This window comes from Alexandromys fortis, unplaced genomic scaffold (assembly GCF_014885135.2).
Source record: "Alexandromys fortis isolate MF-2015 unplaced genomic scaffold, M_Fortis_MF-2015_v1.1 scaffold_3, whole genome shotgun sequence".
Taxonomy (NCBI): Eukaryota; Metazoa; Chordata; class Mammalia; order Rodentia; family Cricetidae; genus Alexandromys; species Alexandromys fortis.
Window position 1 is genome coordinate 15,066,451 of NW_026067909.1, and position 24,286 is coordinate 15,090,736.

The 24,286-nt window shown below is 49.6% G+C and overlaps 1 protein-coding gene across 5 annotated transcripts in view; it reads right to left on the reverse strand.

The window, feature by feature from the left end:
- Positions 1-170: 170 nt before the first annotated feature.
- Dpp3 (dipeptidyl peptidase 3) overlaps positions 171-24,286 on the reverse strand; it is a 31,127-nt gene continuing 7,011 nt past the window's right edge. For 4 of the 5 annotated variants that reach the window (XM_050137130.1, XM_050137132.1, XM_050137127.1 and 1 more), the window contains exons 2-18: positions 23,133-23,407; positions 19,864-19,953; positions 19,230-19,364; positions 18,455-18,529; positions 17,295-17,388; positions 15,328-15,458; positions 15,102-15,232; positions 14,970-15,028; positions 14,037-14,231; positions 13,804-13,916; positions 13,357-13,449; positions 11,976-12,038; positions 11,766-11,890; positions 11,520-11,640; positions 9,599-9,778; positions 5,585-5,747; positions 171-732 (exon numbers count right to left, since the gene is read on the reverse strand). In XM_050137130.1, the coding sequence (XP_049993087.1) occupies positions 557-732; positions 5,585-5,747; positions 9,599-9,778; positions 11,520-11,640; positions 11,766-11,890; positions 11,976-12,038; positions 13,357-13,449; positions 13,804-13,916; positions 14,037-14,231; positions 14,970-15,028; positions 15,102-15,232; positions 15,328-15,458; positions 17,295-17,388; positions 18,455-18,529; positions 19,230-19,364; positions 19,864-19,953; positions 23,133-23,407 (2,219 nt within the window). In that variant the 3' untranslated portion in view covers positions 171-556. The remainder of the gene's footprint in view (positions 733-5,584; positions 5,748-9,598; positions 9,779-11,519; positions 11,641-11,765; positions 11,891-11,975; positions 12,039-13,356; positions 13,450-13,803; positions 13,917-14,036; positions 14,232-14,969; positions 15,029-15,101; positions 15,233-15,327; positions 15,459-17,294; positions 17,389-18,454; positions 18,530-19,229; positions 19,365-19,863; positions 19,954-23,132; positions 23,408-24,286) is intronic. The other variant, XM_050137128.1, reaches the window with a different exon arrangement.

The window sequence follows — 24,286 nt, forward strand, 5'->3', positions numbered from 1 at the left end:
TTTTTAAAGTCTTTAAAAATGTCACAAAGGAGGTCTGTGGAGCTAACACGTGCCTTTGTGCTTTCCTTTAGAGATGACATCAAAATCCTACTGTGGACTGGAAGAAAAAGTGCGGTAGTGTGCCCTCCCCGGGCTCTGACCCCAGAGGAAAAATCACACACACTGCAAAGTTCATGGTTGTCTGTTGCATTTATTTTTCTGGTTATAAACGCAATACACGAAGAGCATTGGATTTGGTGAGAATGCTTCGAGCCCCGGCTCTGTCACATGCCACCTGCAGGATTTAGGCCAGTCACTTCTCAGAACTGCCACTTTCCCACGTGGGAAACTGGAGCGCCCTCCAGAGACGGCAGTGCAGATCAAGGAACTGAGGAAGTACTTGGTAAACTGGAAAGTGCTGATCAATGGAAGGGTTAGTTTTACCACCCTCAGCTGAGGTAGCACCAGAGTCCGAGCTCCCGCCCCTCCCCCCCCCCCCACTCCTAATCACAAACACGAAGCAGGGCCACTGACAGCCCTGGCCGGATGGGTGTGGGGAGGGGATCACACCATCTTCTCAAGACTGGCCAGCTGGGGTCTCCTTGACCTGGTCCCTCCAGAATCGGGCATCTGCTGTGGCCAGCTGGGTAAGGACCTCCTCCAGTTCAGGCCCGTCTTCTGGAAAACGCTCACAGAAGGAGCGGATGAGACCAGCCGCTGAGGCCTCATACTCTACAAGCTGTACTTCTGCGCCTGGGAGGAGATGGAGAGAAAACAGCAGCAGCAGATGTGACTAGGGAAGCAGAATCGTCATTTCAGAGTCATAGGGGCAGCGGGTCCTGACTGAGCTCGGTGGCACAAATTGTTCGACGTCAGGTTAGTTATCTAATACAGGCATGAGAATAACCCACGGGGAAGGCAGAACCACTGCAGCAGACTTAAGTGAACTATTTTCTTTCTTCCTTCCCTTAAGTCGTCTGGCATGGTAGTGCACACTATAACCCCAGCACTCAGGGGCCGAGGAAGGAAGATCGTTAAATTCAAAGCTAGTCTAATAGTCTAGACTGAACCAAACCACCAAACCCCAACAAGCACTAGCAAAAATGATAATAGTGCCACATCAGGGCTGGAGAGAGAGAGAGCGAGCTCAGGGATTAAGAGTCCTTGTTGCTCTTGCAGAGGACCCAGGCTGCTCTCAGCTTGACCTCCAGAACCCACAGGGTGACTCAAAACCATCCAGTCCCAGGAGATCCAGTGGCCTCCAGGGGCACTGCACACACACGGTGCACATATATACAAGCAAAGCACACATAAAACAAACCGAAAGTCAATTTTTAAGTGCTATATGAGATGACTCAAGTACAGTCCTTGGCCTCTTGAGGCTCACAGTCCAGCAACTGCTTCACGTCATGACCACGACACCTTTCCCAGCTGTTCTAAGCCTCAGTGCCTTACAGAGAAAGTGGGGAATGAACGCAGAACCTTGTAGCGAGCTGCGTGGTGTGACACCTGATGGAGATGTATAATCAACTCCTGAGATGGCTAAGGCCTGACCTATGCTATGATCACGCAATGATTATCAGCTGCCTGCACGTGCGTGAACCTATGGGCAGTGCCCACCTGGCAGTCCGGGATTGGCAGCCCATGCCTACTTAAGGGCTGGGAGAGGTTTGCCCGGGGAGAGAGGAGAAGAAAAAGAGGAAGGAAAATAAGAGACAGGAGAGAGAGGAAGGAGAGAGAGAAGGAGGGGGGGAGTGAGAAAGTGAATAAGGTCCTGGAGTAAACTGCAGTGAGAGGAGCTCCTGTGGTCGCGTCTTCCTTGCGGGACGAGGGTGGACGCAACAAGTGGTGGCCTCATACGGGGAACCTCCAAACCTCTCTCCGTGGAGCCCAGAACTTGCTGCAGTCAGGGGGTGCACCAGATAATCCTCAAGGTAAAGATTGGAATCCGCGACAAAAAGCAGGTTTTCCCCGCTCTCGCCAGTAGAAGAAGGGAGAGTGGGGGTAATAGGGCCGCGACCAAAGCGGACGGTTTAAAGTCAGAGCCACGATCAAAGTGGATGGTTAAAGTGAGGGCCACGACCAAAGTGGACGGTTTAAGAATGGGATTTTAGAATGGGGGCTTCAACATCACACCTGATTTTTCTAGCTCTTAACGACCTGTTACGGAGCACTTTGCAGAGGTTTTTGGCTAAATGTGACAATTGCTCCTTGGTTTGCCGTCTCTGGCAATCTTAATGTGTCATCCTGGGATAAGCCTAATAGAGATCTGGATTTTGCCAGTGAACAAGGTATGCTAAGGAAGGGAGTGATATTCATTTGGTTCGAATTACTGAGACCTCCAGAGTTTGCAGTGGAATGTGAGCAGCTGCGGCTCCAAGGCCATGCAGCACTGAGGGTCCTGCCTCAGGGCATAAAAGCGCAGCAGTCCAAGAGCGACAGGAAAATGGCAGTAGATTGTAGTAAATACCTTTAAGAATGCAACGTCCCCGCTCAGCATGAAGTAGCCAGAGAGGCTGACAAAGCCCAAATTCCCTATAAGATAATTTAAGCAGGGTCCCTTCAGAGCAGCCTGCTTTCCTGAGTTCCGCTCCATGCACCAATTTGGAGAAGGCAGCTGGAGCAGAGCTTTGCTAGGTGGCTGTGGTGGAAGGCACATTGCCTCAGCAGTCGGTGCCTAGCCTGGCGGATGCCACAGCAGTGCCAAGAGTTCAGCAAATGCAACAAGTGCTGGAGCTGAGACAAGCTGGAGCTGAGACCTCACAAGGCTGCCCAAGAACGCAGCGTAGCCGCAGGGCAAGGAAAAGACAATGGCAGTTTCAGGCTCCGCACACCTGAAGAGTCTGTGGCAGGGCGAATTTAAATCAAGAGACTGCCCTATTGTAGGAGCAGGTACCTTTGTGCTCTGTTCTAGCCAAAGGGTTGGTAGAATACCATAGCCCAAATGGGAGGTTGGGTACAGTGGCGATTGGGAACTCTATTGCTAGCAATCTTAACACCTGTTGCCATGGGCATTTATCTTTAAATCCTGTGTAAGATCAGACAACCCATGAGAATGCAGTATATGGTTACTTAGCAGAAGCAGGATCAGCTGGGTTGCTAGGGAAGCCAAAGAGGTGCACGAGGGAGAAGGTGTCTTCCATGCACTCAGCCAACAAGAATAAATGAGCCACGGGGGTATGGCAGCTGGGGTATGTTATTAGAGGCAAGTCTATACCCTAGTCTGTCAGACATTTCTATCCATCCGGGGCTGTGTGTGTGACCAGCATTCAATATGACTCATGCAACTAATTTGTTTAAAGAATTGTCTAGATATTTTTTAGGTAATTGGTCTGGTGAATTCGAACAACTGAAAAAGTTGCGGGTGGCAATGGTGACTGTGAACTCCACACGCATGGATACCAGCCTGGCAGAAGAACTATCTTCCTGGATCACTCCATGGATCATCTGAAGGAGTGGGTGGGAGTAGGAGCCCTAACAAGGCTTAACGGTGCTTGCCTCTCTGGTATGTCTGTGGTGCATTTGTCACATAAAGGTTTCACAGCATTGCAATGCAGTTATGATCATTCAGGCCTTCACGGCCATTGAAGCAGGACAGTCTCCCCAAGTTTGGCTATCTACCTTAAAAGAGATGTAAGCGAGCACAGGATGCGAGGCTTGCGCACTACACTTGAGGTTAAGCATACATCAGCCTCAAGAAGAGCAAGTCTGATTGCATGTGGGTTGGTGTCTAACTCCCACCTCTGTAAAAAAGCACCAGAGAGGTCTAGTGTTCTCTGAGTGGATGACACCTGGACAAACACTAGTACATGTTTCATTTTTAACAGAGATCAGACCTCTACTCTTACCTGTGGCTTTACAAAAAAAAGGAACTGTAGCGAGCTGCGTGGTGTGACACCTGATGGAGATGTATAATCAACTCCTGAGATGGCTAAGGCCTGACCTATGCTATGATCACGCAATGATTATCAGCTGCCTGCATATGCGTGAACCTATGGGCAGTGCCCACCTGGCAGTTCGGGGTTGGCAGCCCATGCCTACTTAAGGGCTGGGAGAGGGTTTGCCCAGAGAGAGAGGGAAAGAGAGAAGGAGAAAGATTACTGTGAATAAAGTCCTGAAAACTGCAAGAAGAGCTCCGGGTGTTGCGTTTCCTTGCTGGTCGAGGGTGGACGCGACAGAACCTCTTCCCTCAAGGTGTTGCAGTGATTACGTATGCTGGAACACCAGCTGGGGACTCAGTGAATGCTAGCGTTGCTGAGCATTCTACCTGTGAGATGCGCCTGAATTCTGGTGGCGAGCATCCTCTTGTTACCTCTGCACTGTGTGGCATGTGACATGTAGCTCTGAGGTATACAGTAGCTAAGAGTGCAGGCTTCAGGCTAGCACGGCCCAAGTCCTAACTCTGCACCCCCTTAGCTGTGGGGCCTGAGGCAAATGTGATACGTTTGTGTATGAGTATTTTAGTTCACAGATGAAAACTTCATTGGGCTTTGGGGGTTAATCCTTGAAAAGTTTTTTTTTTTTTTTTTTTTTCCAGTACTGGGGATGGAACCTAGGGCCTTATAGGGCAGTGCAGAGCACACTGTCAGTGAGCTGCAATCCCAGCCTATTGTGAAAATATTTCACCCAGTAACTGGGCCCTCCAGGTCCACCACCATCACCATCACTACCAACTACCAAAGTGTTGGGGGTAGAACCCAGGGCCTATAGCATAGTGGGCAAAAGCTCTACCCACAGGCCTTACTCTAACTCACTACTTCCTTTGAAAGATCCAACCTGCTCCTCAGGTCTGGTTTAAACACCACTTCCAAGAACTTTTCTGGAAATTCTAAAGATACAGATAGGATCTTTATCCAAGTGTTCAAAGCACTATTAGTGCTTTGATGTTTTCCTTGGGTGGTCAATATCGCCAAGTATTCTCATTCCTAATGGGCTCTGAACAGTTTCAGGAAATGGCTGGATCCCACCCATGGCTCCATCCCTCAGTGGCCTCCCCTGGACTGAGATAAGACTGAGGGGGTTACTTTACAGCATGTCTCAAGAAGGTGCCATTTTAACAGGGACCTGACCAGCAAGAAGAACCAGACAGGCACAGATCTGAGGGGCATCATGCCAAGCTGTGGGAACAGCATGTACAAAGGCTATCAAGTAGGGTGGACTCAGTGAACTGGAGAGAGAAGGGCACACAAGGTACCAGCACCATGCAGTCAGGGTCAGGGATTCTAGAAACGGAGATGTCACTTGAGAAGGGGGGACAACTGAGGACATCTCCATCCTGAATGCTGATTCCAATTCTCTTAGGTCCTACTTAGCCTGTACAGTCCTAGCTCACTGCCTGACTTTACCTCCCGCCAGGACCTTCCAGATCCTCCAGGCCTTGGCCTGTCCTCCACAAGCTCCCACTCTGTTAGCCTCCCTGAGACCTCTTGCTGCTGCCTGGCAACCAATGTCCACGTGTATGAGATGGAAAATGCCAAGATTCTGGGCCCAAGGCCCATCAGGAAGAACGTGGTGGACAGGGAGCTGTCCCTGAACCAGGTGAGTCATCTGTTCTCTGGAAAGACCCCAGGGAGCTTCACCAATGACTGCAAGCAACATCTGTTACCTTCGAGGCGAGTGTTGGGCTGAACAATAAGCTTCCGGGATTCTTTGCGCAGCAGTACTGTGTCCCTGAGGGTGAGGAAGCACTCTGGGGGTGCATCAGTGACCGCAGCGTACCCCTCGTACAGGGCCCGTCCTGCGACCACATCCCCGGTGGACTTCAGCACCTGTAAGGAGGAGGAATTAAGTGCCTAGGGCAAGCACCCACCTGCATCCTAACACTCGCAGGGACCATGGCTCTGGATAGGATGTGCTATCATTTGTCTTCTACAAAATTTCAGTGCCAAAACTTAATGACCTTGTGGGTTTATGGCAGACACCTATAATCCCAGAACTTGGAAGGTAGAGACAGAAAGACCAAGAGTTTAAGGTCACCCTGGGCATCATAGGGAGTACAGCCTGAGCTATATAAGACTGTCTCCAAAGCAAATAAACATCCTAGATTCTACCCTCCACCCCCTTCCATAGACAGGATCTCACTATGTAGACCATGCCGGACTTGAATTCACCAAAGAACCGCCTGCTTGTTTTCTTCATGTTGAGATTACAGGAACGAGGCAGATTTTCTGACACTAGTTTTCTAGGTTGGGCTTTGAGGTTGAAGAGATAGCTCAGTGTGTAAGAATGAGAAGCCTGAGTTCAAATCCCTAGCACCCATGTAAACAGCTGAGCAATGACACGGGGGCCTGTAATCTCAGTGCTGGGGGTAGGGGAGACAGGAGCGTTCCTGAGTCTTGCTGACTGCCATCCTTGCTTCAGATTCAGTAAGGGACCCTGTTTCAAGGGAACATGACAGAGAGCAATGGAGCAGGACACACCCACGTGTATGCCACACATACACCACACTCATACACATATACACACACACTACACTCATACACATACACACACACATACACCACACTCATACACATACACACACTACACTCATACACACACACACACACATACACACACACATACACCACACTCATACACATACATACACACACATACACACACACACTTATACACACACACACATACTCCCACTCATACACACACATACATACATACCCCACACTCATACATATACATACACATACCAAAAGTTAATTTAAATGAAAAATAAGAGGGGGGCTTTTAAAAGCGTTCAGGCTCCTCTTTTGTGGATGGGATTAAGGCCACGTGGCAGCGGCTGTGGAAGCAAAGCCATTACTTTGTCTCCTCATAGTCTCCCCATGCTCTTGAGCGCCGTTCTATCAGACTTCCTCACTCTCCTGGCCACTGCTCAGTTCTCTTTTAACCCTTCTCTCAGCTCAGATACAGCTCAGTGCTACAGTACGTGCCTAGTAAGACTCAAGTCTGAAGTTAAATTCTCTAGTCTTGCCTCCCAATATTTCTTTCTACTCAGTGTTTTCTTTCTGCTCTTCGGTTAGATCTACCACCCATCCTTCCTATGAGCCCTCCTCTGTTTATCCCACTGGATCTAGCTTGCTTCAAGGAAACCTACTTAGCTCAGATCACCTCTTGGTGACATGTTCATCAAGCCAACAGACCAGACCTGGGTAGCTTGAGCTGGGGAGTTAGTGCCATGGGTGTCAAGGGAGGCAGCAGTATCAGGAGTGACTCGGGGATAACAAAATCCGAATGTTCAAGTCTCTAATCCAAAATGCTGTGCTATATGTGGTTATCCTCCACACATCTTCTGGTAGAGTACATTTTAAATCACATTGAGATTTCTTACAAACTTTAAAGATTTGTGTGTACATGTTTGGTGTGTGCAGAGAAAGCCAGGATGCCATTTGCAGCAAAAATCTTCAGTTATAAAGACGGTACAGTGAGTTCCCAGAAGCTGTCAGCCCGGCTTTCTCTCCTCGCCAGCTTCAACCTGGCCCACTGCTATAACTAGATTCCAGTCCCACCTAGGTCTCACCAGCGTTGCCAACAATGCCCCTTCCTACCCTAGGACCCACCAAAGACATTGTCTTCCATCTAGTGGCTTCTATCCTAATTTATTGTTGGTGCTGAAGGAATGAAACCCAGGGTCTCACACATATTAAGCGCATATGCTACCTCCAGTCCATAATTTAATTTTAACTTTACAAGCACGTGCTTCAGCTGGGTATAGCGATACACACCTATAATCTCAGCATTTGGGAGGCAGAAGCAGAATTCAAGGCTAGCCTGGTCCGCATAGTGAGTTCAAGGCTAGCCTGGTCCACACAGTGAGTTCTAGGCCACTCAGGTATATACACCTATGACCCTGACCCAAAAAATTAAAAAAGAAAAAAAAAAAAAACCTAAAATCGACAAATAGGGCAGGTGGGATAGCTCAGCAGATAAACACAATTGTCACACAAGCCTGATGACTTTAGTTTGGTCCCCAAAAATCTAGATAAAAGCACAAGAGAATGAACTTCACAAATCATCTCTGCCCTCCATACACACACTGTGGCTCATGCACAACTCCTCAATATCACACACAATTTTCTGTTTGTTTTTCTTTCAAGACAGGTCTCACTGTGTAGCCTTGGATGTCCTGGAACAACTCATTCTGTAGACCACGCTGGCTTTGAACTCACAGAGATCTGCCTGCCTCTGCCTCCCACATACACACAAAATTTTAAAAACAAAATCACCCCAAACTCCCATGCTTTATGGAAAGATTCTTTAGATCCTTCCTGGAAACAGATGGGTATATAGAGATACTCTGATCCTAATTCAATGACTCATAACTCTACAATCTGTGAAATGTAAATTGCTGAAAATATTCAATATGTTCCTATTCTTGTAGAAAGTACCATACCATAAAGATGGGTTTCTCAGGGGCTGGAGAGATGGGTCAGTAGTTAAGAGCACTGGCTGCTCTTCCAGAGGACCTGGGTTCAATTCCCAGAAGCCACATGCTGGCTCACAACTGTTGTAGAATATTATTTGAAGACGTGTTACATTTGTTTATGCTGTGGAATATTTGTTTAATGATACAAAGATGTGTTGCATTCTTTAACTCTGTGAAGCTGTGATTCTTTGCCTAAAACACCTGACGGCCTAATAAAGAGCTGAATGGTCAGGTAGCAAGGCAGGAGAAAGAATAGATGGGCCACCAGGCAGATAAAATAAACAGGAGGAATCTGGGAAGAGAGATCTAGGAGCAAGAGAAGGGGGAAGACTCCAGGGGTCAGTTACCCAGCTATGCATCAAGCCATGGGGTACAGAAATGTGCAGAGGATAAAGAGAAAAGCAAAAGGCAGATGGGATAATTTAAGAAAAGCTGGCTAGCTGGGTGGTGGTGTTGCACACCTTTAGTCCCAGCACTCGGGAGGCAGAGACAGGCCAATCTCTGAGTTCAAGGCCAGCCTAGTCTAAAAAGCAAGTTCCAGGATAGGTTCCAAAGCTACAGAGAAACCCTGTCTCAAAAAAAGAAAAGATGGCTAAAAATAAGACAAGCTAAGGCCAGGCATTTATAAGAATAAGCCTCTGTATTTATTTGGGAACTGGGTGGCAGGCCCCAAAAGAGTCAAAGAGTAAAAATAACCAACTGCAGCCAAGAGGTGGTGACATACACCTTTAATCCCAGCACTCCAGGAGGCAGAGGCAGACGCATCTATGTAAGTTCAAGGCCAGCCTGGTCTACAGAGCGAATTCCAGGACAAGCTCCAAAGTTACACAAAGAAACCCTGTCTCGAAAAAACAACCAAACAAACAAAAAATCCAACCGCACACAACTGTTTATAACTCCAGTTCCAGGGGAATCAATGCCCTCTTCTGGCCTCTGCAAGCATCTGGCCTTCCCTTCCCAATCTTGCCATCACACCCAGCAGTGTTATCACCACACAGCTCTCTGCCATGACCTGAAGACATCCTGTTGCATTCATGTCTGCATTCTCGCGACCATGAAACTACTCATGGCTTATTCTCAGTCATGAGAAAGACTTGCTGGATGAAGGGACCGGCCAGGAGGTTAAGAGGAATTGACAGAACGGGAGGGAGGGATGGAGAAGAGGCTGGAGGTGGCCAAGGTGAGACTTTCACTTACCTGGAGTCTCCGTAGGAACCGCTCCAAGGCAGGTTTGCCCACTGACCGGATCTTGCTGCGGTCCAGGTGGACACGGGCATCCGGGCGCCCATCAGAGCCTGTGGTGGGAGTGACGGTAACAAGCCCTTCGCCAGCCTCCAGCAAAACCCTCAGGATCACGAACCGGGCCTGCATGTGGGCCTGCCAAGGCCAACGGAAAGAGGTCACGTGTAGCCCATCTGGAGCTGGACGCAAAGCTTGTTAACGTGTTCAATAAAGCTGTCAGTCGTCACTGCCCATGTGGTCCCTCTTTACCTTTCTGCCCACTCCTCTCCCCTCAACGTCTTTCTTCCCCCAGCCTGTTCACTGGGGCAGGCTGCAAGAGCAGAGCCTGGTGCCCTATGTCCCCTCACCACCTGCCACAGCTCTTAATGCTCCAGACAACAGTCAGTCCTGGGGTCCCCTCACTACAAAGACCCTGAGGACTCTCTCTTTCCCAGTCTTCGTTTTTGTTTTGTTCAAGACAGGGTTTCTCTGTGTAGCTTTGGCTGTGCTCCATCTGTAGACCAGGCTGGCCTCAAACTCACTGAGATCCACCTGCCTCTGCCTCCCACGTGCTGGGCTTAAAGGCGTGCGCCACCACTGGCTGGTTCTTTCCCAATCTTTTTTTTTTAGATTTATTTATTATGTTCACAGTGTTCAGCCTCCATGTATGCCTGCATGCCAGAAGAGGGCGCCAGATCTCATTACTGATGGTTGTGAGCCACCATGTGGGTTGCTGGTAATTGAACTCAGGACCTCCAGAAGAGCAGTCAGTGCTCTTAACCTCTGAGCAATCTCTCCAGCCCTTTCCCAATCTTTTTTTGTGCTCAACAATGGAACCAAGTAGACACCGTTATCCCCACTTCTACACATGACAAGACATTGAGGCCCAGAGAGGTAAAGTGACTGGTCCAAGGTCACACAGCTGCTTAAGGAACAGTAAGGAGTCAGACCTCAGTCCAGACTCCAAACATGTTTTCTTTTATGTGTGTATGTATGTGCACACACATGATTTTCTTTGTATTTTTCTCTTTTTAAAACAACTTGCTTCATTCTGCTTTTATATGTATGGGTGTTTTGCTTACATGTATGTGTACCACATATGTGCAGTATCTGTGGAGTCCAGGAAATGCTGGATTCCTTGGAGTTACAGACAATTCTTATCTGCCATGTGGGTGCTGGGAATTGAACCCGGGTCCTCTGGAAGAGCAGCCAGTGCCCTTAACCACTAAGCCATCTCTCCAGCCCTCTTTTCCCTTTTGTGATGGGTGTCTTGCTATGCTGCCCAGGCGTCTCAGGAACTTCTGGGTTCAGGTAAACCTCCTGTCTGATTCCCCCAGTAGCTGCAAGGTTTATGGTGTATACCTTGGATGACATGCACTGCCACAAACCGTTTTTACTTCAAAAAATAAATAAATAGAAAGGGCCCGCAATCTGGCTTGATGCCAAGCAAGCCTGAGAACTCGAGTTTGACTCCTGGGACTCACACACTGGAAGAAGAGAACTATCTCTACACACAAATAATAAATTTAAAAAAAATTAAATCACTGTTGATTACCACAGTTTCAAACTATATGTTGATCAGGTGTGGTGGCAAAGGGAGGTGGCTCTCTGAGTTCAAGGCCAGTCTGCTCTACAGAGAGACTTTCAGGACAGCCAGGGTTACACAGAGTAACCCTGTCTTAAAAAACACAAAACAAACAACAAAACCATTTGTTGTAACTGAGTAGCCGAGTCCAGTGGCTAAGAGGGAAGATTGCAAGAATTTGGATCCTGACTCTTTTTCCGGCAGAAGTGATGCGGCTTGTCCCAGCAACAGCAGAGTCTGGGGTTACAGTTCCTCTGCATTTGTCCCCTCCCTGCACCCAGAATCCTGACTGTGGCTCCTCCCCAGTCCCACCTGTCGCCAGTTGGCCGCCTCTGGAGTGTAGAACTCCAAAGCCAACAGCCCAGCCCGAACCATGTTGAGCCAGTTCACGTAGATCACGTCTTCGGCATCAGCTCCCTCAAAGCCAAAGATCCTGGTGGGCGGGGGTGGGGGGTGGGGGAACGACACAGGGATGATTGGTTAGCCCTATGCTCCAACACCTGCAGAGCTGCCCAGTCTGGGGACTCGGCCACCACCCCTCCAGCCCACTGTTCCTACTCCAGCACTTGGGGGTTGAGGCAGAGGTAGAGGCCCACACTCTCGGCCCGGCACTCTTCGTAGCTGGAGGCAATGGTGCTGAATTTGCTATCCCATGTCTCTCCACTTCGGTACCAGCTCTGAATCTAGAAGGAGGACCCAGGATCCAGGAGTCAGGCCCCGCCTGTGTCCCCCCTCCCAACAGCCTGGCTTCATAGATGATCTCCTCACCTGCTCCCCAGTCTCTGGGTTGGTCACTGTATCCTGGTCAAAGTTGAATGCACCTTTCTCATCCTGTAGAAGAAGGGTCATGAATGTGGGGTGGGCTAGGGAACGGTGTCCCTGGGGCAGAATCTAAGTGGCTCAGAAAGATAAGGAAAGGAACAGTCAGGCAGAACCACAAGTACATTGTTACCCAAATGCCCGTGACCCTCAGCTCTGTGGTGCCAACAACAGGTCCCTCAGCACTAGAGGAACCACCTACTGACTTCACTGCACAGAGAGGGAAACAGGAGGGACAAGGGAGGGACCACCTGAAATTGTCTGTGAACCCAGACTCTCCAGACCTGTGTAGGAGACACCCCGATGGGTAGGCCAAAGAGCCTATCTGCTTCTCCCCATGTGTGATGGCCCCATGCTGCCAGCATGACCCCCCCCCACCATACGCCAAGCGTTTTTCATATATCACACACTTAATCCTCACAGTCGCCTCCTGGGGAAGGCTGTCATCACAGGTGGGAAACAGGCTCAGAGACCAAGAGTCCCCAAATGGAATGGGGCAGCAGAACCTCTCTGCCTCCAAATACTCATCCACGTTTGCTAAAACCCGACTGTGCCAGGCCAGGCTTCACCTTCTCTTTTCCTTCACACTAGTTCATGTGATGGTTTCAGAAACCCCATTGTACAGGTGGGTCCACTGAGGCCCAACCAGAAGAAAAGTATTTAAGAACATGGCCTGAGTAAGGACTGGATGGGACGCCATGCTTGGCTGCTGCCCCTTCAGTGGGTTTCTAAATCCTCATGACTTACCAGGTCCAGCGCCAGCCCTCCCTCATCTAAGGACACAGCCCCACCAATGGGAACAGGACCAACCCAGAACCCTGACCTCACTGTGGTCCTTATCCTCCTCTGCTTGTTTAGCTATGTGGCTCCATACTGGGAACCCACGAGTTTCCTTAGCCTGCTGGAGAGACTATCAGCCTTTCTGTGTTCCTCAAGTGCAAGCCAAGGGCTCCAGGCACTGTGGCCAATGGGGAAAGAGAAGCGCTCCGGGGAGACAGCTCCTTACGTAGGAAACACTTGGTTTGACCCTGCCCCCCAACAGCGCCAGGATCCCAGATGACTGAATGGGTAGAGAGGGCTCTCTAAGACAGCTCAGCTGGTGGCTGCTGACCAGGAGTGCCTACTGGGCTAGGCTGGGGAAGCTCCCTTTGAAGGTGTGACTCAGGGGCCCCTAGACAGAGACCAGGAAGGGCAGGGCTCTGCTGCTCGTGCGAAGTTGTCTCGCTCTGCACCACGAGCCTGGACTTTCCCAGATACTGAAGGGAGCCAGTTGCCCCAGAAATGAACTCATGGTGGGTCAGGTCACGCGGCCCCTGCTGGCCCTGCTTACCTGCACAAAGAGCTTGCCGCTGCCATGGCCCAACAGCTCATGCAACCCCACCTGCACATCAAAGGACGGCCCCTTCCAGCGGATATACAGGTCCTGTCGAGACAAGGACCCCAAGGATCACCATTTCCCCGTGGGCTCATGGCACAGCAGGCCTCTCAGCAAGGTTGAGGCCCATGTGGGGAATGTGCTTTCTGGAAGCCACGCTTAATCCATCCCATACATGTGGAGCAGCCCATTGCAACCTCACAAGGACCCAGGAGGAGGGACTGCCTCCATGGTGTGAAGGAATGGAAGCTCCTCTGTGACAAACCGTCACGTGGCAGGCAAGTGGCTAGGCTAGGACCAAAGCTGGACTCTGACCTTACCACAGTGTTGGTCCATATGCCTTCCCAGACTCAATACAGCCAGGCACAGTCTGGCCCCAAGCCTCAGGCAGCCAGTGCCTACCTTGTCCTCTTCCTCCAAGAACGTGAGTTTCTCCCGCTTCGTGGCATAGGCCACAGCCAACACATTCCCAAGAGACACATTCTTAAAGCCTTCTGTCTGTCTCAGGTCGTCATCTAGAAGATGAGGAAGAGAGGGAAGGGCAGAGGTCAAGGGGAGCTGACAGAAGGGGGAGGGGCAAGGGGGAGAAATATATGGGGACTTCCTTGAATTGGGAGGACATGAAGGGAGCTCACAGTTGGGGATGTTGATGCCAGCAGGGATACCAGAGCCAGCAAAGGTGAGGACATCCAAGGAGGTGAAGTCGGGGGTGAGGAACTTGTCCTTTTCAAAAGCAGGCGGCCAGGGTAGCTCCTTCAGCAGCTGCTCAGCACTCGCCACCAGCCGCTCAAACTTGGCACTCATGGCTTTGTTCACCATGGCTACGAAACCTGTCGGGAGGCGGGGCTGCGGTTTGGCAGCGTCCTGGGATCCCACTGCACCCTACCCAGTTTCTCAGCCATCACGTGTATAATGCACACTGCTGTGTGTAGCAGTGCTATGCTGGCTGCTGGCGACCACAAGGTCCCAGGTCCCAGGCAGGAAAGCTGCGGGCATGAGTGAGAATTCCTTCATGTTCCTATGACCTCAGGCCTGAGCCTCCTATATACTGCTGGGACTTTCCTCTCTCCTGCCAGGCTAATCCCTGGCTTTAGCAATTTATTGTTCAGCCTCTCTATACAGAACAGGGAGAAAGAGAGTAGGCAAAGACCAGTCTGAATCCTCCAGCAATGACCTGCCTGTGGGACGGGGACGGAGGCAGCCTGCCATTAGCTGGGGACGACGGCGCCATCAGCCTCACAGAAGAGGCATATCCACTCTTAACTGTTGGGCACATCAGTACACACAAGACTTCATGATGCTCAGATCTGATCACTTGACACTCACAGATCAGATGGGCAAATCCAGCATTAGAAATCATGTCTGTCTGTCTACCTAGAGCCTTGCCAGGTCAGGCAGAAAAAGTAAAAGCCTCACATGATGGCTCAGTGAGACAATACAGGCTAACTTTGTAAAACACAATGCCAGGACATTGCAAGTAACTGGCCCAGGGCTGCTGTTTACTTCTAGGAGGGAAGGACAGAACCCTAGAGGGAGTTCCATGGAACCCTCGTTCCATGAGAAGTTACCTTCAAATTCTCCTCGGGAGCCAAAGGGGTCACGGTAGCTCTCAATGAAGCCAATGTAACTACAGGAGAGAAGGGGGAGATGAAGGAGATCTGGCAGAAGCCATGAAGGGGGAGTAAAGGCTGGCACCTTACCTCTCTACAATGGGGCCTTTGTCCTGGATCCAGAAGCGGGAGCCCCTCTTATGGGCCTCGATAGAGCCCTGGGTGAAGCTCTCCACGTACTGGGCCAGCATCTGCTCCTGATGGCTGTTGGCCGCATATGTCTAGGGGTAAAAAGAGCTCTGGTCGGCCTTGGACCATCTACCTTTGCTGCCCAGAGGGGTTGGAAGTAGGCCCCTCAGGCCCCAGCTAGACCTACCTTGGCTTTCTCCAAGTGTTCTACCACCTTCTGGAGGATGGGGGCATAGTCCCCCCGGGTGACCCGGAAATGGCTCCCCTGGAACTCACAGCTCTTCAGCTTGGAAGTCAATTCAGAGTTAAGAGCAGGGTCTATGGAATGAGGAAACACTCAGGGAAAAGCCAGTACAGCACACCCCAGCAGGCTTTTCACTCTGGCCCACTAAGAACTTCAAAGTCTCCCCACCATCAACAGAAATAAGGATCAATTCTCTTCTTCAAACATGTGTATGTTCGGGGCTAGGGACGCGGCTAAACTGATAGGGTGCTTGCGTGGCACGCACAAAGCCCCAGGTTTGATACCTGGCACTGCATAACCTAGGCAAGAAGCACATCTGTAGTCCTGGTGTTTGGGAGGTGGAGACATGAGCATCGCATTGAGTTTAGACCAGCCTGAGCTAGAGTGGGGCTTGGTCTCAAAAGGCACAGGGGCCAGAGTACCTGGCTCAGGTATGGTTCCAACCATCAAGCCTGATGACCTGAGCTTAATCGCTAGGTCCTCTACATGGTGAGAAGACAGAATCAACCTTTGTGGATCCCCCTCTGACGTCTATTCCAGGACATGTGTACACATGTTAAGTGTGAAAAAGACAAAAGAAACAAAGCTGTAAAACAGCCGGGTATGGTACTGCATACCTGCAACAACCATCAGTTGGGAAGTAGACACGGGTAGAGTTCAAGGTCATCTCAGGTACACAGTGAGTCTAGGGTACCCTAAAGACTACAGAAGACCCTACCTCATAAAACAAAACCCCCCAAAAACCCCAATACTCCCTACAAACACACACCAAGAGTTATGCTGAGCCCAGCAGTGCACACCTGTAATCCCATCAGGCTAGCCTCAACTACAAAGTTAGACTCTGTCCTAGAAAAATAATAACAGGACTAGAGATGGCTCAGGGGTTAAGAGTCCATGTTGCTCTTGCAGGACAGTGATGGTGCCCGCCTTTGATCACAGCACTGGGGAGGCAGGGGCAGGCAGATCTAAGTTCAAGGCCAGCCTGGTCTATAGAGCAAGTTGTAGGACAGCCAGAGCTACACAGAGAAACCCTGTCTTAAAAAACAAAATAAACCAAACAAACAAGAATATATATATTGTTCTTGCAGAAGGCCCAGATTCAGTCCCAGCACCCATATCAGCGTCTCACAATCATCTGTAACTCCAGTTCCACGGGATCTGACACCACCCTCTCCTGGCCTCCTCAAGCACAGAAACTCACACAGGCACACACATTATAAACATAAAAAAAGAAATATTCAAAAAGAAAAAAAGAAAGAAATCTTTGAAAAAAATAAAAGGTCAGTTTTTCAGTACTTGGAATAGAATCCAGGGCCTGGAGCATGCTAGGCCAGGGCTCTAACCACAATCCACATTCCTAGCTTCAAAGCCACCCTTGGTCACTGTCCTGCCCTACAACCTGTGCCATCCACCTCCAGCCCCAGGATGAGGAGGAGCCGGCTGGGTAAAGATGGGCTGGGCTAAAGCTGTTCTGAGCAGGAAGTAGGCAACACACTGTATGAAGACGTAGTGACGGGATACAGGAATCAGAAGCTGGAGAACATGGCTAAAGCAGATGCTGGAGGCTGGGGATGTGGATGGGTAAAAAACAGCTACGAAGGGCCGCACAGAGGCCTAAATATACTCGCTCTCTTTGCTTTGTACCAGGTCCCCTCTGCTGCCACTCCCTGTCTGAATGACCGAGGAGATGCTGATCTTGCTCTGGGGTGGGCTTGAGACCAGGTAGAGCCAATCAGAGCCCAGTCCCTTGTCCACTTGCAAGGGCTGGTTCACATTAATATAGGACTTCAGAAAGATCGAGAGCCACTTTTCTCTGTATGAAGAAACAACTGGGACCAAAGGACTCTGTGCTGGAGGAGCTGGGCTGCTGCCCCAGATGGCTGACAGCAGACATTAGAGCCCGAGCGCACCTGTGTTCAGTACTGAAGCCAGTCGCACCTCATAGTGGGACTTCCCTTCCTGGTCGACCACCTTGAAGAGCCGTGTGTTGTATGCACTAAGGTTCTGGAAAAAACCAGAGGAGGGTTTGAGGAATAGTGAGATCAGTGAGACTGGAGGGAACAGAGGAGCGGCCATTCCATGGACAACAGTGAGGCAAAGTAGGGGCTTCTCTGAGGGATCTTCCCAAGCCTACAATAGAAGGCAGGCCGGCCAGGGAAGACGGTCATGCTGTGCTTCACACAGTAAATGCTAACTTAAAAAGAATACTGAGCAGAGCACGCCTTTAATCCCAGCATTCAGGAGGCAGAGGCAGGCAGATGGCCGTGTTCAAGGTTAGTCTGGTCTGCAGAGTGAGACCTTGCTTGCCTCAAAAAACTAAATAAAATAAGATACTGGGACTGCGAGACGGCTCAGCAGTCACAAGTGCTTACTGCACTGCATTGCAGAGGATCCAGGTTTGGTTCCCAGCACCCACATGGTGGCTCATAACCGTCTCTAACTCCAGGCCCAGGATAGCCAAGGGCTCCCGAATAAAGATGGCACACATTACATACATTCAGGTGTGCACGCATGTGCACACACACAAAAATAAAACAAGTTTTTTTTTTCTCATTAAACACAAATACACATACACACACGGTTCCACACAGTGCTTATGTGGAGGTCTCAGAATAATTTCAGGAATTAGTGCTCTCTTTCCACCATCTAGAGAGCAGAGGAGCAAACTCATGTCACTGGGCTCACTGGCAAGCACCTTCACCCACTGAGCCATTCACCAGTCCCGGGAGCGATAACTTTCACTAAGCACCAACTCCACTCTGTGAGGCACAGTGCCATCTCAGCCACTTAGCTGTGTGAAATGGAATTGGGAAACATCAACACAGCTGGCAAGGGGCTGAGGGACACAGGCCCCAGGAGCCCCATCTTGGAAGTGTGAGAATGGCCGGGGGTGGATGCATCCTGGTGTGCGTGAAACATCTTTGTCTTCCTGACTGGCGTAGGCTTACCTCACACACAAAGGTTCCTTCAGTCTTTTACACCTCAAGGACCCCAGAACAGGTGCCCCTGGTGAAGGGGCAGGGACAAGGGGCCCCATCAAACTAGTGTCCCAAATTGCCAATTCCCAAACCTGAGAGTCCAGAAAGTCCTGGGCCAGCTTGGCATCTTCCATGGTACAATTCCCAGAGAAATAGGTGGTGACTCCCTGTGGGGAAGAGATGGTGGGAAAAAAGGGTGAGTGGGCAGACACATGGGCGGAGTTACTGAGGGTGCAGGCGGGACCCTATACGGCAGCTGATGGCTTCTTTGCTAGGCTCTCTGCATCCCCTCCCAGCACCTCCACCCTGTCCATCTAAGTCCAGGGAAAGAGTTGTAAAATAGATTATCAGCTTGGAACATTTTTTGTCTTTTTTTCCCCTGTGAGACACAGGGTCTCACTATGCAGCCCACATTGGCCTCACCACTCACATCCTGCCTCAGCCTCCTGAGTGCTGGGATTACAGGTTTGTGCCACCATACCTAACTCAGTCTTTCCTCTAGCTCCACCCCCACCCATCCTCGCTAAGGCTTGTCATACCCTCTTCCCAAGCAGCCCAAGCAATCCCTAGAGGCAGGGACCCTGGAGTCCCCACATCACTCCCTCCTAGACTCCTTTCTCCCAGTTCTTTTCTCCTTCCCCCTTCGTGCACCCACATCCTGGCAGGACAGACCTGGAAGAACATTCTGGAAACATTCCATACAGTTCTCTTCCCATTATAGATGATAAGCAAGCCTGTAGTGCCAAGTGGCTTCAGCTAGAGAGCAGAGGAGGAGCACCCTGCCTCCCGTCAGCTGCCCTTCCACACATACCAAGCAGCCTCAAGGATGCCCTCTAGTCTACCAGGCTCTTGGATGGCGGGACTCACCTCATTCCCTAGCCCTAGATGTCGAAGTCTTGGCTCCAGGGAGAACATAAGCTCCCCACAGATCTGCCAGAGTTCCCTAACTTCTGGCTGCTGCTGAGCAGCCTTACTGCCCAGGATCACACGTTCCAACTTTTCCTGCAAGGAAATAGGAAGTCATTGGCCTGGTCACATGCCCTGCAAACCTCCAGGACCTCCTTCTACTTGAACCTAAGACCCCAGAGTATAGCCCAGGGAGCAGCAGCAGCAACAAACCCTGAGAAGAGCTGAGCCTCAGGTATCACAGACCAGCTCAGTCAGACACTGCATTGAATATCAGCAGACCACTGATACAGGCATTCACATCTGAGGAACCCCAGTGCATGGGCTCCGCCTACTCCCAGTGATGACCAGCGGGCACCTAACAGTTCCCATTTACACACCTGCCCTTGGCTGACTCTCGGATCAGCAGTCTGAATGGGTTGTACTTTTCCTTCGTGTGTGTGTCTGCAGCACTTGGGGGTGCTGAGTGACACCCATGTCACAGTATCCCATTGGCAGTGTTATGGCTTGAGTTACCTTTGACTCCAACCAGGGCCCCTTTTTCGTTCTCCAACCACAGCCCACCACTGCCACCCTGTCACCCTCCCCAACTCACCTTAGGCAGGTTAGGAACAAACTTGGTGTCACCAAAGGACTTATAGTTGCCCATGTTGGAGTAGACCCCTGCAGCATAGACCAGGAATGCCTGGGGAGAGGAGTCATGGTATAGTGTCAAACACCTGAGAAGCACCGCTTCTCAGGTGCTTTCAGCCTAAGACCAGAACACCAGGGCACACCAGTGTGGAGGAGGCTGGGAAATCTCAGGGCAGGACCCTGATCCTAGGAGGCCCCAGTCTGGCCCAGGCTGTTGCTGCAGATCAATTTTCACACCCACCCCACTGTGTCACCAAACTGGTTTCAGCAGTGACCAGCTACCTCAAACACCTGGTGAGAGCAGAAACCTGCCTCCCACAGTTCCAAGGGTAGGCATGCAAGCTGGCTAGGCCGGTCAGAGAATCACCGTCTCTTGCTATAGGCTGAACTAAAACAACCAAACCGGCCAACATCACCAGGCCTAGATGTTCTAGTACCGGAATGGTGAGAGAACACTGAGACATGAAGATCCCATCTCAAGATGGTACCAAACAACTGAATCCCACCGAACCTGAAGCCTCTTCCTGCCCTGGCCCTTGTGAACTAACGATTCTCTTACTTTTTAGTATTTATTTATTTATTTGTTTGTTTGTTTGTTTGTTTGTTTTGAGGCAGGGTTTCTCTGTGTAGTTCTGGCTGTTCTGGAACTCACTCTGTAAACCAGGCTGGCCTAGAATTCAGAGATCCGCCTGCCTCTGCCTCCCGAGTGCTGGAATGAAGGTGTGTATCACCACTGCCCCGCTGTGCTTTCTTTAAGCTACTTTCTGTTGAGTCTCTGCTACTTCCAGACAAAAGAACCCACTGAAAATAGCTGACACTGGATGGTACTTCCCACTTACAGGCATTCCCACAGAGATTAGCTCGTTTATGCAGCAGATCAGGGCCCAAAGACAGGAATTAGCCAAAGTTCAAAAGAGGTAAAGAACCTTGGCTCAGAGGTAAACCATCTGATCCTTTTCTTCTCCTTACAGAAAACCAGGTCTTGTCTCATATGCTCATAACATGTTTAAAAAATGTTTTATGGGGCTGGAGAGATGGCTCAGAGGTTAAGAGCATTGCCTGCTCTTCCAAAGGTCCTGAGTTCAATTCCCAGCAACCACATGGTGGCTCACAACCATCTGTTGAGGGTCTGGTGCCCTCTTCTGGCCAGCAGACATACAGACAGACTATTGTATACATAATAAATAAATATTAAAAAAAAAACTTTAAAAAAAAAATAAAAGATGTTTTATTTGAGGTCTGTCTCACTATATACCCCTGACTGGTCTAGAATTCAATATGTAGTTCAGGCTGGCCTTGAACTAAGAGATCCACCTGAGTGTTAAGATTAAAGGTGTGCACCACCACACACAGAAGATAATTTAACAGAATCAGATCATTATAAAAGTACTGAGCCCTCAACCCAGCATTTCTATGTCTACAAACAGTTCCCACTCACACACCTGGACAGGAAGAGCGCTGAGGCACTGCTTGCAAGAAAAAAGAAAAAATCATCTGAAATGTCCAGCATAAAAAACAAAACAAAACAAAACTAGTCAGGCAGTAGTAGTATATGTCTTTAATCCCAGCACTTGAGAGGAGGAGACAGGTAGATTTCCGTGAGTTCGAGGCCAACCTGGTCTACAGAGTAAGTTCCAGCACAGCCAGGGCTACATAGAGAAACCCTGTCTTGAAAAACAAAACAAAAAATCATAAAAGCAAAATAAAATAAAAACCTAATCTGATTTCAGTATACACTGCTGTAGAATGCTTCACAGCCAATAGAAGGAAATGGATTAATATATAATCCATGGAAGTTCTCCAGGACACAGAGATCTACAAAAAGGGAAGTATACAGAACACTGAGAACACAATGTAAAAGGTTACACAGGCCTGGGGATGGTTCAATGAGTAAAAGCATTTGCTGTACAAATATGAGGACCTGAGTTTGAACACCCAGCACTCACATAAAAGAGGCATGACCATGCACCCATGTGACCTCAGCACTCAAAAGGTGGGTGTGTCTGCAGGCTAACCTGGGAGCTTTATAGTCATCAGCCCAAACATAACAACAAGCATCGGGTTCAGTATGGACCCTGTTTGGGGGCTGGAGAGATGACTCAGTAATTAAAAGCGGACCAAGTTCAGTTCCCAGCACCTGTATCAGGTGGACCCAATGCCTCTTGCTTCTGTGGGTACTTATAACTCAACACACGCACACTTAAATAAATCTTTGTAAAAGAGAGAGATCCTGTTTCATGGGAGTAACTTTCCATATGTTCCACACCTGCACATATGTACACAGGACTGTCATTTTACATTTTAAAAAAGTAACTTAAATAAATATACCGTGCACATACAAGTATCAGTATCCAATGCACCGACATGGAATGGAAAAGGACTAGCCACAGTAGCTACTTCTGGAGAGATAATGAGCATATGTGATTTTATGTTTTGGATGTTTCTTTTCTTTTTTTCTTTTTTTTAAATATTTATTTCTTATGTATACAATATTCTGTCTGTGTGTATGTCTGCAGGCCCGAAGAGGGCACCAGACCTCATTACAGATGGTTGTGAGCCACCATGTGGTTGCCGGGAATTGAACTCAGGACCTTTGGAAGAGCAGGCAATGCTCTTAACCGCTAAGCCATCTCTCTACCCGTTTTGGATGTTTCTGAACCACTGTAATGCACTAAGAATTAGTGTGTTATTTGGCTAATACATCTACAGACAAGTAGGGGACAAATAGAACATCCTTCCCAGGTTCCTCACTATGCAGAAGAGTAACTCAAACTTCCTGATTTCTACCCAGGCTGCCTTTCTGTCCTCTCAATATAAGCTATGAATTCCTTTGTACAATCACTGCAGACTACTGAGAACTATGGTACCTAGGCTGGTCTCAAACTCACAACAGTCTTCCCACCTCAGCTTCTAGAGTGCTCGAATTAATGGCGTGTGCTACTACGCCTGGCTTGGCTTCCTCTTGAACCAGGCACTGTTCTAAGTAGGTCATCACAATACATGTGCATAGCATGTGCATACCATGTACAGACCATGTGCATATTCTACAGATGGCAAGTCTGAGGCTCCAGGCAGGTGTGCATGTGAGCGTGCATGAGTGCGTGCATCTCAGCCTGCAACCAATAGTCTAATCCTCTGTCTAGCTGGAGAGAGATCTGTGCCCCTTGGTTCCAGTCCTTCACACCCTTCTAGAAGCCCCTCAGAAAACCAGGCTTGCCTGTGAGAACTGACCTGGTACTCTTCTTCAGTAAGGCCCTCAGCCAGGGCATGTTGGCGCAGTTGGTCAGGGTCCTGAGCACGGAAGAGGCGGCTAAGCAGGGCATAGATGTAGGGGGCTTCAGGGGAGGTTTGGAGCAGCACAGCCAGGCCTCCGTACCAAGCAGCCCTGGACAGGTGATGGGCATAGAGGCGCTCTGTGGGTGACAGCAGGCGGAAGGCCTCACGGCAGTCCAGGCTAGACACGCCGATGTCATTGGGCAGGATGTACTGGGTATCTGCCATGGGCCCTGCAAGGACACATCACAACCATCTCAGAGAACACACCATCTTCACATCTGAACTCTCATGAACTAACTTCTTCCACCCCAAAGCCCAGGAGGCTTTTCACCTGATAAACTGAAATTCAAAGACTCAAATACTTAGTGAGCTCATTTGGGCCTGTGGCCTCTCAGACTTAAAGTCTGAATCCAACTACTTCATATTACAGATGGGGAAACTGAGGCTCAAAGATAACAAGACTTTTTCCTAATGATACAGAGGAGGAATCGGCAGAAAAACCCTCATTGCTAGACTCCCAGCCTGGACACTCCCAGTGAAACCTCCACCCTCTCAGGCATCAGAGCCTCTTGGTCCAGAACTCCTCAACATCTCCAGCCCATCACCGCTGACCAAGGCCAGGTGTCTGGCTTCCTATCCACCCCTGTTTCAATCTGCTCCAGCAAAGAGATCTAAAATCCAAGCCAGCCACTTCACTTTCCTGCACCTCTCTTTCCTCCTTTGTAAAATTGATTACGAAGATGTAACCAAGCTCAACAGCTGGGTATGCAAATTAGAAGAGGCCACCTCCAGGACAGGAATGTAACTCAGCTGGTAGCGTTTGCCTAGCACTAATCAGGCCCTGGGTTGGAGTCCAAGGCCAGGCTGGGGTACATGAAACCCTGTCAAAAACAAGTAAATCAAAGAGTAGTAATGTTTCTTGCATGCTTTTCCTTCCCAGAATCTGCCCCAAAGCTCCTGGCTTTTCTTCAGCCCTTCACTATCCTGCTTTCTTCTGTTGCTACGCCTGGGAAGCTGTACAACGTCACAACCCATTTTCCAGATAGACACTGACACTTGGAAAACAAGCAACTTATCCAAAGCTTTGCAGCCCAGATGGGACCCAGGGA